General features: G+C 39.2%; 1 protein-coding gene across 29 annotated transcripts in view; it reads right to left on the bottom strand.

Moving 5' to 3' along the window:
• The window catches only part of rims2a (regulating synaptic membrane exocytosis 2a), a 711,765-nt gene that overhangs the window by 258,852 nt on the left and 435,523 nt on the right, over positions 1–17,390 (bottom strand). For all 29 annotated transcript variants that reach the window (XM_078397872.1, XM_078397861.1, XM_078397867.1 and 26 more), the window contains one exon: positions 14,054–14,207. In XM_078397872.1, the coding sequence (XP_078253998.1) occupies positions 14,054–14,207 (154 nt within the window). The remainder of the gene's footprint in view (positions 1–14,053; positions 14,208–17,390) is intronic.

Raw genomic sequence — 17,390 nt, 5'->3', positions numbered from 1 at the left:
GAGTGCCAAGTCTGGTGCCGGGGGAAGCAGACGGAGCCTGTGCCTGGGCCTGGACGTGACCGTGTAACCTCGAGCCTGAGGTGGGCCAAGGGGAAAGGCGGCAGCAACAGCAGCGGCGGTGAGGCCGGACGTTGGTGGAAGCCGAGGAAGAGGGGGGAAGGGAGGGGGGAAGGGGGAGTGGGGTGGAGAGGGAGTGGGGGGAGAGGGGGGTGGGAGTGGGGGTGGGGTGGAAGAGGGTGCTGCACCAATGCAGGAGAGGTTAGGGCCCAACAGGTCCACTTGCTCTAGTAAGGGACAAATATTTGGAGAGTAATAACTCTCGTTTCATTTAGGCACTTGTATTGAAGCTTTGAGTTTGATGCCAAATGAAGATAATGTGTTGGGAAATGAGTAGCCAATCTTAATGAGGTTGGAGTAATGTATGTTCAGCATGGCATTGCTCTCAAAGCATTAGATTCTGACCCGTTACGGAAAGGAATGATAAATCATTGACATACAGGCGCTAAATCATTTGTTTACATAACAGGTGGAAAAACCATGCCTCATCATTAAAACCACTGTTGTCTCCATCACTTGAGAGTATGGAATGGTGATTTCACTCACATGAACTGCAGACTTATACAATGCACTTTTCCCTTGGCTTGTGTCTTCTATGGGCATTGAGGTTTTCAGTAATAGATGGTTGATCAGAGATGGCACATTAACAGTTGCACAGCAGCTGCCTCATAGTGCCACAGATCTAGGTTTGATCCTGACCTAACATGCTGTCTGTGTGAAATTTGTATGATCTCTCTATGATTAACCTGTTTTCTATGTTTCTATTGTGTGAGTTTCCTCTGGCTACTCCAGTTTCCCCCACATCCTAATTATGCGCATGTTTGTAGGTTAATTGGCCCATGTAAAAAAACTGCCCCTAATGTATAGTTAGAATGTCATAATGCAGTTCTACAGGACGGAGGTTAGGTCACATTTGGAGTATTGCGTGCATTTCTGGTCACTCCATTAAATGAAAGACGTGGAAGCATTGGAGCGGGTGGAGAGGAGGTTTACCAGACTTCTGCCTGAATTAGAGGGTTTCAGCTACAGGGAGAGGTTGGATAGACTTAGATTGGTTTATTTGGAAAGTCAGAGGTTCTGGGGAGACTTGATAGCAGTATATCAAATTATGGGAGTCATAGATAGGGTAGACAGCCAAAACCTTTTTGAAGACAGTCAAAATCAGGGTGGAAATGTCCAACACTAGAGGGCGTGGTTATAAGGTGAGAGGCGTAAAGTTTAATTGAGATGTGTGGGGCAAGTTACTTTATACCAAGAGTGTTGGGGTCCTGGAATGCATTGCCAGGGCTGCTGGTGGAGGCAGATATGATATTAACATTTAAAAGGCTTTTAAAGAGGCACATGGAAGTGCTGGAAATAGAGGGATATGGATCAGATATAGGCAGATGGAATCAGTTTAACTTATCATCATATTTGGCACAAACATTGTGGGCAGAACGACATGTTACTGTGCTGTACTGTTCTATGTTTTATAAAAGTGGATAACATCGAACTAGTATGAATGTCTGATCGATGGTCACATGATGGGTGGGCCAAAGGACCTGCTTCACTGCTGAACCACTAAGCTACTGGTGCTAGATTACAAGAGAATCAGAAACAGTGGTACTGTCTACATCATGAGGATCTCTGGTATTTTCAACGGTCTCTGATTGCACATCAGGATATGGTCTCCCTTCTATATTATCCGCAACTCAGTTCTTCTTTTTGCATCAGATGTGAATGTTGCTAAGAGTGACCCAGTTCACCTCTGTCTTTCTAGTCATCTTTTTTTTATTGTTGCTGCTCCATTTGCAGGAAGATTTCAGACAGGGTTGCTCATCTGTTGTTGCATGTGCAACCGACACCAACAAAGTCAAAAACCCTGACTTAGAAATTGTTCCATACCATTGCCATTCAGTGTTAAAAAAGTACTGTGCATTTTCTTGTTTGAGAAAGCTACATAAATAGAAAGAACATTAACTGTGAGGTACACAGAGCAGTGATTTCCCTGTGTAATGTCTAGTGAGGGTTTCTTACAGTTCTCAGCACATAGCTCAGCAGCTGGGATCTTTATAGCTAGCTGTTAAAAAGACTTAATGCAACATATGCAATATTCTTCCATTTGCAGGATGTAGAAATGGAAACAAGTCTGTGGGAGCGTGGCAACAGTTGCCTGGAATGATCTTGAGTGTAGAGGTTGCGAGCAATCAAGACCTTGATTTTCAGCAGCAAAGCAGTCTCAGCACAATTAAGGTTATATTTAAGGTTGTAGGGGGTTAAAAATCTGAGTGAGGACAAAGATTACAGTTTGTTCGTTAGTCCTTTAAATAACATGGTTAGAGGGGAAATCCTTTTCAAAACGTGACTATTTTGCAACTAAATATTACCAACAATATTTCATTCCAATGGTGTTGAAAAATTCACTACAGAAAATGTTTAGGTGCTTCATTACTGCTGACATCACTTGGAGATTTTTTAAGCTGGGAATAAAAGTGTGAAGGAAACCAAAAGAAAAAGGAAAAAAGTGCTGATGACTCCTAGAAATGAGTGCACAATTTAGTTTAGTTTACAGATACAGTGTGGAAACAGGCCCTTCGGCCCACCAAGTCCATACCAGCGATCCCGTACACGATCTACACACTAAGGAAAATTTACAATCTTAAAGAAGCCAATTAACCTACAAACCTGTACGTCTTTGGAATGTTGAAGGAAACCGGAATACTCAGCCATCTGGAATGTTCTTGAGGTTAAAATAGAGCCCTTAACCTTGAAAGGCAGAGCAGTCCAGGGCTCTTTCATTCAGGTGGAAGGCTGAAGATCTATGTCTTTGATAAACAGCAGTCTGCAGATACAATGCTTCTCAGAATCCTCAAGATTGGTTCTAATAGATCCTGTGGGTGAGGGTAGGGTCTGCACTAGCAGAGGCAACCAGAAAGTTTTCACACAAATGAGCGTTTCTAGTTCTGAAATGGTTATGGAGCTCCATATTCAAGAAAGGAGAGAGAAAGGAAGCAGGGAACCTCAAATTCCATGACAAATGGATGTAAATGGTGGTGCAATTAATGGCGCAGTTGTAGAGTTTCTGTCTTGCCAGTGACCCAGGCTTTATCCTATTCACAGGTGCTGTCTGCACAGAGTTTGTACATTCTCCCTGTGAACTCTGTGGGTTTTCTTCCGGTGTTCCGGTTTCCTCTCAGGTTTGTAGGTTAATTGGCTTTGGTAAAATTGTAAATTGTCCCTCGGGTGTGCAGGATAGTGTTAGTGCGTGGAGATCGCTGGTCAGTGCAGACTTGGTGGGCTGAAGGGCCTGTTTCCACGCTCTATCTCTAAACTAATCTAAATGTTACAGGAAAAAATCTAAACAACTATTATCAAATATATTATTGCAGGCCACTTCGAAATATTTAAGGCAATCTGACAAAGTCAACATGATTTTGTGAAAGGGAAATAATATTTGACTAACTTATTTGAGCTCTTTGAACCAGTAACATGAGCTATGGATAAAGGCAAACCAGTGATACACTACTGTTCGATTTCCAGAAGGCATTCAGTCATGGAGTCATAAATCACAGAGTTTTACAGCACTAAAACAGGCGCATCAACCAACCATATCCAAGCGTATCTAGGGCGGCACGGTGGCGCAGCGGTAGAGTTGCTGCCTTACAGCGAATGCAGCGCCGAAGACTCAGGTTCGATCCTGACTATGGGCGCCGTCTGTACAGAGTTTGTACGTTCTCCCCGTGACCTGCGTGGGTTTTCTCCGAGATCTTCGGTTTCCTCCCACACTCCAAAGACATACAGGTATGTAGGTTAATTGGCTGGGCAAATGTAAAAATTGTCCCTAGGGTGTAGGATGGTGTTAATGTGCGGGGATTGCTGGGCGGCACGGACTCGGTGGGCCGAAGGGCCTGTTTCCGCGCTGTATCTCTAAATCTAAAAGCCAACATTTTTGCTCAAGTGCAGAGGTCTCATTTGCTTATATTTTGACTAAATCCTTCTATGCTTTGCCTATTTGTGTCTGATTAAAGCCTTTTAAATATAATAATTGTATCAGATTCTACCAGCACAATCCAGATAATAACAACTCTCTGTACAAAAAAAACCACCCCTCAGATCCCCTCTAAAACTATTTTTTCTCATTTAAAACAATGGCTACTTGTTTTGATATCTCTCACAAGGGAAAGAAGATTTTGACTCTGTACCCCGTCAGTGCCTCTTATAACCTCATATTTCTATTTAAGTCTCATTTGCTCCAGAGAAAATAAGACCAATCTATCCAATCATCCCCCAGGTATACAAAATTATGAGGAATAGATCGGGTAGATGCACAGAATCTTTTTCCCACAGTAGGGGAATCGAGGAGCAGACGACAGAGGTTCAAGGTGAAGGGGAAGAGATTCAATTGGAATCCGAGGGTCAACATTTTCACATAATGGGTGGTGGGTGTATGGAACAAGCTGCCAGAGGAGGTATTTGAGGTATGGACTATCCCATCGTTTAAGAAACAGTTAGATAGGTACATGGATAGGACAGGTTTGGAGGGATGTGGACCAAGTGCAGGAAAGTGCAACTAGTGTAGATGGGATATTGTTGGCCGGTGTGGGCGAGTTGTGCCGAGATGCCTGTTTCCACACTGTAACACTCTATGACTATGAGTCTATAGCAAAAGAACTCCAATCCAGGCATCATCCTAATGATTCTTTGCTGCACTCACTGCAGTGCAATCACATCCTTCTTATAATGTGGCCACAATACTCCAAGCTGGACCTTATCAAATACTTAATTAATGCTCATGTGGACAATACTAACCATCCTGCCGACATCAACCTCCCGTTATTCTTCCTCAAACACAATCAAATAACTGAGACATGATTTGACCCTCACAAAATTATGCTGACTATCCCTCATCAGTTTCTGCCTTTCCAAATTAATATAAATCCTGTCACTTAGGATTTTCTCCAGGAATTTCTCCATCACTGACATAATGCTCACTGGCCTGCATTTACCTGGCTTATTCATGCAGTCCTTCTTAAACAACAGAACAACATTAGCTGTTCTCCAGTTTTCTGGTACCTCTCCTGTGGTTAGGAAAGATGCAAAATGTCTGTGTGAGGACCTAAGCAATCTCCTTCCTTTTTTCCAGTAGCACTGGGGGGTAGATCTTATTTTGGAATTTATCCAACCTTTATGCATTCCAGGATATTTAACACCTGCACCATCTTAATATCTACACGGTTTAGACAATCAATATATTCCTCTCTGAATTCAATGTCATTTACGTTCTCCTCCGTGGTGAATACAGATGAGAAATATTAATTTAAGACCTTGCCCAAATTGCCTGGCCCCACATGTAGATCACCATTTTGGTCCAAAAGCAATCTTTCCAAGCTAAACTATACTGTTCTATACCCTCTGTATTCCTCAAGGCACTAGCTTGTTTGTAGTTGTCAATACCAGTCATATACTTCCTCTTTTTTTTCTGATCAAACCTTTAATAACCTAATCTTGTCATATATTTCATTTCACCTTATCAGAAAATGCTGGCCTTGTATTCTCACATCAGGAGCATTCACTTGAGAAGGTACAACATCAAACCAAACTCACAGTACAGGTGGTAACATATTCATGTGGATAGTAGAGCATATTTCTCTTGGGCAGCTTACACCCCAATGATATGAATATTGACCTCTAACTTCAAGTAACACTTGCTTTCCCTCTCTCCCCATCCCTCCCCCTTCCCAGTTTTCCGACCAGTCTGACCATCTCCGATTACATTTTTCTCTGTTTGCTTTGTTTTTACCTTCTCCCAGCTAACAATGTTCTATTCTACATTTTCCTTGATCCACATCCCCTTTGTCTCGTTTTCACTCCTTACACTTCCTTATCTCTGTATCTCCTTCTCCCCTGACTTCACTCTGAATAAGGGTCTCGACCGGAAACGTCACCCATTCCTTCTATCTAGAGAAGCTGCCTGTCCCGCTGAGTTACTCCAGCAATTTGTGTCTACCTTTGGATAGTAGAGTAGCTGAGTAACAGGGAACAGTGAGTTTTCATAAATGAGTGTTTTTCCAGTTGGCAGGATGTTATGAGCGGTGCAGCCCAAGTGCTAACCCTGGAGCCTTAACTATTTTAATAATTTGCATAAAATATATACAAGGGATCAAAAGTATAATTGCTAACTTTTCTGATGACTTAAAGGTAGGCAGGAAAGTAACTCGTGAGGACATAAGGAGACGACAAAGAGAAAACAATGTTAAGTGATTGGATAAAACTCTGAAAATGGAGTATAATGTGGGAAAAGATGGAGTATAATGTAAGATTATCCATCATGGCATCAAATATTAAACAAAACATTTTATCTAAATAGAAGAGATAACACACGAGTAGCTGAGATATAAAGGCATCTGGGCGCCAGAGTGTGAACATCACAAAAGACTTTTGTTTTGGTGCAAAGTTATCAAAATGGTATTATATACCTTTGATGGAACTAGATACAGGGGTATATAGAGAGGTTATGCTTCAATTATGTAAGGCATTGGTGTGGCCATATTTGGAGTATAGTGCACAGATTTACTTTGTTAATACTTTGAAAGCGGCTCATTAAAGGTTCACTTGACCAATTCTGGAGATGGGTAGGTCATCATATAAGCAAAGGCACTGTCAAGGTTTAAATCCATTGCAGTTAGAAGAATTAAAGTGACTTGATTGAAACACATCAGATACCTGAGGTTTTAACCCAAGCAGGTGCTATGCTGTTCTGGTCGAGAAACCAAAAAGGTTGTATTTCCGTAAAACTTACTGTGACTGCAGACAAGATTTCAACCATTGTGCCAACATGTTGCACAAATATTAAACAAACTTTAGGATTTTATATTTTAAACATTGTGAGTATACAAAAGATATCTTATCTTCTTTTAAGAAGTGTTGGCCAGATAAAAGCAAATATTACACAATAAATTGTGAGATGCCCCTTTGATCTTTTAAAGGATCAAGAACACCTGAAATGCTTGTCTATTGAGATAACTGTACAAAGCTTGTGCTTCTGTATGCACCCAAAATGAATTTACCATATCTAGCTGCAGGCAGCAATCCAAAGTAAATTATTCTGCCAAATAGCAGTACACGTTTGTCTTTTTGCCCCTAATTATACTGGGTTCAGTGAAATTGTCATTAACAAGTAAACACACAGGCTCTTTGAGCTACTTTAAATATATTTTCATATCATAATTACACTGTAAACAACAAAGATAGTAACATGACAATACATTAAATGAGAATGGGCCACTACTACTATCTACAGTCCATGTATACGCTGCTCTATAGATTCCTTCATAGAGCCATACAGAGTGGAAACAGGCCCATTGGCCCAACTTGCCCACAACGACCACTGACTTTGAGTGAAATAGTTACCCCTCGGGTCCCTGTTAAATCTTTCCCTCGTCACCTTAAACCTATGTCCTCTGGTTCTCAATTACCCTAGGCAAGAGACTCTGTGTGTTTACCCAATCTATTCCTCTCATGATTTTGTGCACTTCTATAAGATCACCCCACATCCTCCTGCATTTCAAGGAATAGGGTCCTAGCCTGCTCAACTGCTCTCTATAGCTCAGACCCTTGAGTTGTTTGCTCAGCCCCTTGAATCCTGAATTTCCGGTATTTAATCTTCAAAAGTTCTATCCTAAATATCTCCTGATATTCAAAATGAATTGGACAAATCCAGAATACTAATTGATCGCTTTATTTCCATTACACTATTGTGACAAGTTGCTCTCCAAACAAAAATGTGGAGACTACCTTGCTTGATAGAATATTCAGTTATTTTAATCTATAGACGCTGTTGGTCGGTAGATGTACATCCAATTACTATTTCAAAAAGCTAATTTACAAGGGACCTATTTTTTTGCTGAGAATGTATTTTACATACTTTCTGCTCCATCAGTTTGAGAGATTTCTTTGAGCCTTTGGTGAAACTTGTTAAATCTAAACTTGTTTCTCTAGCTTTATATGACTCATTCACTCTGAAGAGAGGGCTCTCAGATCTTGCTATCTTTATTGTTTAAAGCCTTTTGCCAATAGACTTTGGAATGGTATGTTTCTTAATAAATATTTGTATACATAATAAATGTTACTTATCAGTGGGTAAACAAATTCTGCAGATATGATTAACTTTATCTCCAAATCCATTATTGCCTGTTAATACACATGTTGGGAGTTAATCCACAGTAAATGTATGGTTGTACTAACAAAGCCATTTCAGTGGCATAGATGAAAAAAAATAAAAAACATCTAATTATGCCAGAATATATGCTCAAATTTTGCTCTTATGCATTATTACAGATGAATCAGCATCATTCTTCTAATTTTCACATTTTATAATGATTAAATTCATAAACCTTATCACATATATTATTCAAAGAATTGAACCATACTCTCATTTCCACAGTTCCACCATCCCAGTGTCAAAAAGAGCAAAAAGAGCAAAGAGCATTCAAAATGATAACCTATTTATGAAGCAAAAAAATAAGCCACCTTTTGATTATCTGTCCAATTTCCCTAAAGCATTTTTTTCTAAGAGTGCATTTTGGATTTCAAAAGGCCCAGCTGGTGAACACAGTATAGAGCCATATGGCACTAGAGGCCTTTGAGTTTTGCTTTCTTATCTCTGCCAAAGTAGCTGATCAGACTGTTTGGCAAAGGTTGATCCCCAATAGGTTCGAATTTCTATTACTGCTCCTTTTGGCTAACTACCACCCATTGGCAATTACCACTTAACACTGAAAATCATGTACTTAGAGTTATGTAGGGAATTAGTTTCCCTATGAAGATAGAAAAAACAGAACTGAAAACTTCTGTATAGTTACTTGGCATCTTCAATTTATTTTCTAAATAAGTGCGGTCCACTGAAGGAGTGCAGCAAAGGTCAACGATGATTCGTGGGTTGGCAGGTCTTTCACGCAAGGACAGATTAAGCAGATTCTCTTTAGATTAGAAAAACTGGGCTAGAAAACATAGATTCAGGGATGATGTTTCTTTTAGCTGAGGAATCTATAACCAGGGGTCGCAATGTTAAATTAAGGGGCTGACAACCAAAGACAGTGATGGGGAAAAGGTTCTTCACCCAAAGTTTAATGAATCTTTGGGATTCTCCAAACGCAAGACTCAGCAGCTGAGTATTTTGAAGCAAGGAGTCAATAGATTTTTAGATATTTTGGGAGTCAAGGAATATGGGATGAGTACAAAAAAGTGTCAAAGAGGTTAAAGATCAGACATGATCTTACTGAATGGTAGAACACGCACAAGGGTCTGAATTTCATCATCCATTTTTAAGTTCTTTGTGATATAGAGATAACCTTCAAAACATGTTCCAACAACCATAAAAAACTCACTCTCAAAATAGTGAAGGTCCAAATGATGGCAAACTCACTTTTATATTGCATAAATGAATTAGCATTACCATTGGCAGCAATAAAATTCATTCGGTTGCAAACTGGAAGTTAGATAAGAAGAACTGATCTAATATCTTAAAATCTCTCTGCACTCACAAGTAGGACATTCAGTAACAGACATTCTCTAAAGTGATAGCCAACACACCAACAAGTGCTTTAACCTCCTTAATTCATTGATACATCCCAGCAATTTACCTGAAGTTAATGCATGTGGACCTGTATCTGGAAAATAAATATCAGAATGGGATACAAAATGAAAAAAAAGTAACAAAAAAACACATATTTTAGCTACATAATGGAAATGAGCAACTAAAAAGCCACTTTAAAGGACAAACAATCAATGCTGATAAAGCAAGCTAGCCGGTAATTTATTAGTAGATAGTTTATCAGTATCAAACAATCTGTCTAGCCAATAGAGTAGCATTAACATACAAATAAAGCCAGCAAATAGGTCATTATTGGCCAGACTTTTGTCTGAATTATCTACTAATTATTATAATGGACACTGCAGCTTGTTTAATGCAGGAATGGAAAAATGGGTTTTGGTTGTTGAATGTGGAATCTCTTACTAGAAGGGCAACATTTTGTTTGGTCAAGTAAGAACTGTGCCAAATGCTGATTTCTGTCAAGTAAAATCTGGTTCAATTCTCCAGCATTGCTTCATTACTAAAATACTTACAGATTTCACCCACAGTATTGTGAAATACCAATTTAACAACTCTGCTGCCCTGATCTTTTTATGTACTAGAACCAGGTGATTAATCACGCTGCAACATTCATCATAATATTAACAGTGAACACCATGTAGCCTCGCTTTGATGATGACTGGTTAATCAAAGCGAGATGCTTGACACATAATCACAGATTTAATACAGCACAGGAGCCCATTCAGTCTGTCAAGTCCATACCAGCTCCAGGTAAAAACAGAGATACAAGAGATTGCACATGCTGGAATCGAGTAGAAAAACAAATACTCTATGGATTCAGCAGGTCAGGCAGCATTCATGGAGGGAAATGGACAGATGTCATTTCGGGTTGGCAATCTTCTTCAATCTGAAGAATATACCCGACCTGAAATGACGGCTGTTCATTTCCCTCACAGATGCAGTCTGACCTGGTGAGTTCTTCCAGCATTTTCTTTTTGCTCCAGATGCGAACAATCTATCTTGCATTCTGCCCCTTGCCTTCTCTCCAAAGCCATAAATGAATTCCTTTCAGATATATACACAGTTCACTTTGCAATGCCACAATTGATGCTGCCACTGCATCTAACCTTGCCAGTGTCAAATAATTACTGTGTAAACGTTATTTCCTCATGTCATTTTTGATTTGTTTACCAATCAACAACTATATCCCAACTATATCCTTCATCAATGGGAAATTTATCTCGGTTTAGTCTGCCTTATATCTTGCAGTTATTAAATACTTGCAACATCTCTCCTCTTAACTGAGAGAACAACCACAACTTCTCCACTCCATTCACATAAATGTTCATCATTCCTGGAATCATTCCGGTAAATCGCCTCTGCATGGCTCTTCAAAGCCTTCACATCTTTCCTGCCATCTTTGCCCAAAACAAAGTACATTTCTTCCATTCTGGCCCAAGCAGTGCTTTAGAAAATTTCTTCATGACTTCCTTGTTTTATACTTACTTCATTAATTTTTAAAGGCCAGGATTGCATATGCGTTTTAACCACTTTCTCAACCTTGTCTGCCAATATCAACAAATTATCCACATACAAGATGGATGTCTCTGTTCTTGCATCACTTCAATTCTCTATCCACAATTTTATGTTGTTCATTTTCATTCCTCCTGCTAAAATGTGACATTTCACATTTCATCAGATTATATTTCATCTGCCACTTATTACATTTTATCTTCCATCAACTCATCAACATCACTTTGGTCTTTTATTATCCTTTCAGTTACACTAAACCTCCAAGTTCTGTGCCATCTACAAATCATTAATATCTTGAAAAATGCACAAAGAAAAGTGATAGTCATAATACTGATCCACAGTGTGAGGAACAACCTCTCATTACCATTCTTATTTACTATAATTTAGCCAATTTTCTATCCATGCTGGAGCAGCCCCTTCTATTCCATGAGCTTCAACCTGGATGAAAAACCTATGATGTAGTACCTTATCAAATGCCATTTAAACGTCCATGTAAACCACATCAACTACTCTCCCTCATCAACTCTCACTGTCACTTCATCAAGAAACACTCTCATGTTATGAAACACCATTCACTTTATTTAACTTTTACATTCTTGCACAAGTTTAAAAGGAGAGAGTTAATCGCCCTTCAAAATATAAAAACAAGTCTCACTCACAGTATTTGTGTACATTTGAGCTCATGCACGGTAATGAGTGTGTCACAGCTGAGAAAGAGAGAGGATGATGGTAAGGCTACAAACAGACTTCTAAGGTACACTAAGTCTGTAGTTAGCAAATTATTTGATGGTTTATAAGATAATGCCAAAATTAACATAATTAGTCAACGTTTCACTTTTCTGTTAGCCCTCTTGGAGTCAACTGCAATTTTTAATAGAAATTGACTTCTTAGGGTGAGCAAGTCACTTCACATTTATGAAGCACCTAAAAGAGCACAAAGCACAAAGTGCTGGAGTAACTCAGCGGGTCAGGCAGCATCCATGGAGAACATGGATAGGTGACGTTTTGGATTTAGACACTTCTTCAGACTGATTGCAGGGGGACGAAAAGAAAGCTGGAAAGGGGGAGGGGCAGGACCTGCTTGGCGGGTACTAGGTTGACAGGAAGCCTACTGAATCTCCCATTTGCTCATCAATTTATCTCCCCTTCTCTCTCCCAGACTGATCTTTCTGTCCTGGGTCTCCTCCATTGGCAGAGTGAGGCCACATGCAATCTGGAAGAACAACATCTTGTAACCTACAACCCAATTGTATGAATATTGAATTCCCCCAATTAAGGTAATCTCTCAAACCCCTCCTCCCCCCTTTCCACCGAAACCCCCTAACCCCCTCCCCCTTTCATTGCCTCCAAAACCCCCCAACCCCCTCCTCCCTCCCCAATGCCCCACCTGCACTCCTACCTACTTCTCCCCTCCACTCACCCACCACCCCCTGCCAATTTCCTCCCTTTGGCTTTACAATCCTCAGCTCTTCAAGCCTGCCTTACACCTTACTTCCTTTTTTATTGTAGGCCTCTAATACAAACAGCCTTCCCCCTCCCTCGCCTCTGTCGACCTTTTACCCGCCACACAAGTCCTGCCTCACCCCTTTTCCAGCTTTCTTCTCCCTCCTCTTTCAATCGGTCCACGAAGGGTCTCGACCTGAAATGTCACCTAGCCATGTTCTCCAGGGATGCTGCCTGACCCACTGAGTTGCTCCAGCACTTTGTGTCCTTTTGTCAATTAACCAGCATCTGCAGTTCTTTGTTTCTATATGAAGCACCTAAGATGTCCTAGATTTCAGCAAAAACATGAGACTGGAAATTAAGTTGTGCAGAACGAATCTTTTAAAAACTACTGAAAGGCCTGTGCTTTCCACTGTGGAACGTGATTATAATAGTTTCCAGGTCAATTTGTGCCGCTCCTGAAATTAGATTGGGTTCAGAGCTTTGCCTGGGAAAATCATCCACATGATTCTGAGGCATACCTATTCCTGAGCCCTCTCATAATGCGACACTGCATTATTTTTGTTGCAGTGATAAGATTTAAAGAGAGCTGATAAGACCAGGTCCCAGCTCAATGACAGGAATAAACTCATGCACATCCCCTTTAATTTGTTAGCCTACCTTCTGTCCTCAGGACCCACCAAGCTAACTTTCCACAGTAGTAACTGCCATGAATCCCCATGGTCATGAAACGCGGGCAAACCCTGTGCAAGCTCCAAGACCCAGTCCTCCAACCTCAATCAATTTTCTGGTACAATTCTTCTCATCCCAAACCTCGATTATTTGACCCCCACATCCATTGATGGTTCCACCCTAGGTCCCAATGATCTGAACCAATTCTCTGATTCTCCAACGAGACTCCCACATACCCCTGGCTTCTATTGGCCACTCTCCACTAAGATCTCATGATCACAGACTTTCTGCTATTGATCTTCTAATGCTTCATAATGATGTGTTGTGCAAAATAAATTGTGTAAACCCTTTGTGTGTGCCACCATGGGCACCATTAAATATTGACCTTTCTAGCCATGGGTCTGCAACCAAAATAGCCAATGCAGTGCCCATTTTCCATGCCACTGTGGGTGCTAAAGAATTCGAAGGCTATTGTTCCTTTTCTGTTTGCTATTGTACATCTACTTGTGACAAACACAAGCATGATGTGAAAGTATAGCAAAAAAATCTCCTTTAGCATATGGATGTTTAGGTATATTTCTGTGTCATTAAATAAACTATAGCTCATGTTATGTGTCATGTGCTTAAATGTCTATTAAAGATTTCCGTTAAGGATTTTTCTTGATCTCCATTTGTTGTCAGGTTCAATTTCAATGCTATTTATTAATGCATCTAAAATGCTTCCAATGTATTCTCTCTAAAAAACAGAAAGAGATAATCTACTATCTTTGAACCTACTTTGTAATCTCCTCGTGGGGCTTTCACCGTGCGGGTGTCTGCGTGGTGTATAAGGTGAAGGTTGTGGAAGGGGCATTGATGAAACGTCATGGGTCTGGAGTTTGTACCAGTGCGCTTCATCGTCCAGCAAGGCAGTTTCCAATTCTATGAGAATCTGAAATCAGGAACACAAGGAAACTAATAGGACTGGATATTGACGACATAACACAAAATAAATGTCATATTAAAACAATATTGAAAATGCTTCAAAGTAGCCTCGAAGAAGTTCTACTACTGATTTGTATAATCATATCCTCAGAAAAAAGAGTTTTATTTTGAGAAAGGTTGCATAGTATCTATTGTCATCAAAGCAATATTCGGATGCTTTAGATTACCTAACTCATTTGAATGAAATACAATATCTGTGCTGTGATCAACATTTCAATTGAGATGGTGATCATAAATTACTTGAAACCATATTCAAACCTAAATTGTATCCTATGAAAATAAATCTTTAATAACATGAAGTGCACTGTACACATTATTCACCAGTAATACACTACGAGGGTAACACAGTGGGTGCATGCTCCTCTTCTGTTAATCACGTTTCTACATGGTCATGGAAACAACTATCAACTGGCCACCCTATAATATTTACAACAGATTGTGGACTCATGATTCAATTAAGATTTTTTTTCTCAAGTTTGAATAGAGAGAAAGCCAGAGATTTTTCAAGACATATACAATAAATAGTAACAAAATAACACAGAAAATGCTGAAAATACTCAGTAAGTTAAGCAGAGCCTGTGGAGAGAAAAACAGAGTTAATATTTCAAATAAATGGCCTTCCATCAAATGTCGAATTTCTAACATCTGCAGTATTTAGCTTTAGAGGTTTGCTATCAAAGTTCAGTCAATGATTGCAGCAGTGTGAATGGAGAAACATGTAGAAGACAATTAGTGTCAATGATTATTACAATGATTTGAAGAGAGGTGTGAAAATGCTACCATTCAGACTTTAGCTCAGAATCCACCTTTCCTTATCACTACTTTTACATTTAGATGCTTTGAACTTTGGCATGGTAAAGACAGTCAAATAGGAATTTTCACAAGTAGCGAGGATTATTTAAAAAAATTCATGAAGACATGAGTTAGTGGAATTTAAAAACGATGGTTAGTGCCATTTGAGCTTTATAACAAGATTATAGTTAACACGAATGAAACGCATTGATAAATTTGCACAAAAACTGGTCTGACTACATACAGTGAGATTATTTAACAATTTATTTAAAATTGTTTGTGATGAAGTTAGTGATGGGAAACTGCTGATTTGCAATCCTTGGACCATTTCCACTGCAGCAGAGATTTAATAGAGTTTTTTTTAAGTTATTAACAGATTAGGGAAAAGACCAAAACTATTTCCTCCAGCTGAGAGTCACTGATGCAGAATTATGATTTAGATTTTTTTTTCCATCACGTAATGCACAAGATTAAAAACTGCAAGGTATCCAGATACGAAATGGGCTTAAACACTGCGATAAAGATTGGAATTGACCGTCATAAACCCAGGAACAGCTGTTTTAAAATATACATTTGTGACCACGATATAGGTATAAAATTCATAATTCCAAAGATTTTCCTGTAATTTTACTTTATAAATAGCAAGAGGATATCCACGAAGATCAATGCCCCTGATCCTGTACATATATACCTGACCTACTTGAGAACAAATGTGGCTTAAATCATACACACATTATTTTGTCAGATGATAATGGGCTTTACAAAAATATTTACCATTCCTTTGTGGATTGGGAAGAAATTATTATAGTTTAGTTTAGTTTAGCTCAGAGATACACATGGAAACAGGCCCTTCAGCCCACCAAGTCCATGCCGACCAGTGATCCCCGCGCACTATACATATGCATTAAGTAACTTTCATACCAATGTCTTTATAGTTAATTTCAGGTATGTGTTGCAGCCCAAAAAAGAATCAGCCTTAAATTCTCTCTGCAATATTCAGGGTATATTGAAATCAACATTGTGATCTCATTACACTGCAAATAACATTAATAATAGTTTAAAATAATGCTGAAATGGCATTGACATAAGGGCACGGGAGCTGTTGCATTGAAATCACTGCAGAATATGATTCATGAGAAACTGGTGCAGTGTTTTATGATAGTGCTGAGGGGTATAAGTTACACAGTGTATGTACCTTCAGGACGATTCTACTTTTTCCTATGAAAGTGGGTCAGCTAAGTATTTCTAGTGAGAGCAAAATGTTCTCCCCAATGTATTCTCAGCTGAGACACCAGGTTCTCGCGACTGCTTTATCATCATTGTCTCCATAAATAATGTTCGAAACTTTTTCCACACTGCAGGATTATTTTTAAAATCAAGACAAACAATATTGCCTATTTCAGATTATTACCAGCTGTAACATTGTACTGCACAGGAACAGTAAACAAACAATAACTATCCCCTTCCTCTACCCTGACAAGTTGAATTTATTCAAGTCTCCATAGCAGCACTCTACTGTTCCAATGTAACACCTTAATTTGTGCATCTAAACAACAATAATGACATTGTTCCACCTCATTTTATTCTACAGTTTCATATTCGGAAGAGCATTGGATCTTGAGAAGAGAAATCTCCGTAATCAACTGAAGCTTGAAAGAACAGATGTAACTGCATTAACCTGTCTTGGAAAAATTGGTAACATACAAAAATAAAATGTCTAAAATAGTTTTCTAAGGCTGGTGAGGGTGCAACTGATTAGTCAGTAGTATGATTAAGAGTTTACATAAACCACATTCTAAAGATAAGATGTACTTGGAGAGGCCTTTGAAGTTTATCACTTGTTAAAGATAACCTGTATTTAGTCCTTAAATCTTTAATGCATCAGTTCCCAAAGGAATTCTTGTTCACGACGACAACATTTAAGAATCAGTGTTGAAGTGTTTTTTTAAAGCAGGCTTTCTGAAATGGCTAAAAGATAGTTAGTGGCCGTAAGATAAAATATGGTGATGTGCTTCGCCAGATAACTTGTGCAAGGAATTCCTTTCTTTCACATCAGCATTATTGCTCATCGGGTTATAATTCAGCCTGAGATTGATTCAACCAGGCCAGATAAAAATAAATCTCAGGAGTAGATGCTGTAAATCGTAAGTACAATGCAATCAAAAATTCTGCGGGAACAAAGAAAATTAAAATTCTGTTTCAAAATATAGTTTTCCAAATAGAGGAGAGGTGACTGATGATTGATAAAAGGCGGATAATTATTTTTTTTTGCAAAATAAAACAAGCAAAATAATCAAACCCCACAGATGTTTACTTATTACAGAAAGAAAGTATGGAA

This window comes from Rhinoraja longicauda, chromosome 4, assembly GCF_053455715.1.
Source record: "Rhinoraja longicauda isolate Sanriku21f chromosome 4, sRhiLon1.1, whole genome shotgun sequence".
Lineage (NCBI taxonomy): Eukaryota > Metazoa > Chordata > Chondrichthyes > Rajiformes > Arhynchobatidae > Rhinoraja > Rhinoraja longicauda.
The sequence above is the reverse complement of the archived record's forward strand: the minus strand, read 5'-3'. Positions and strand labels throughout refer to the sequence as shown.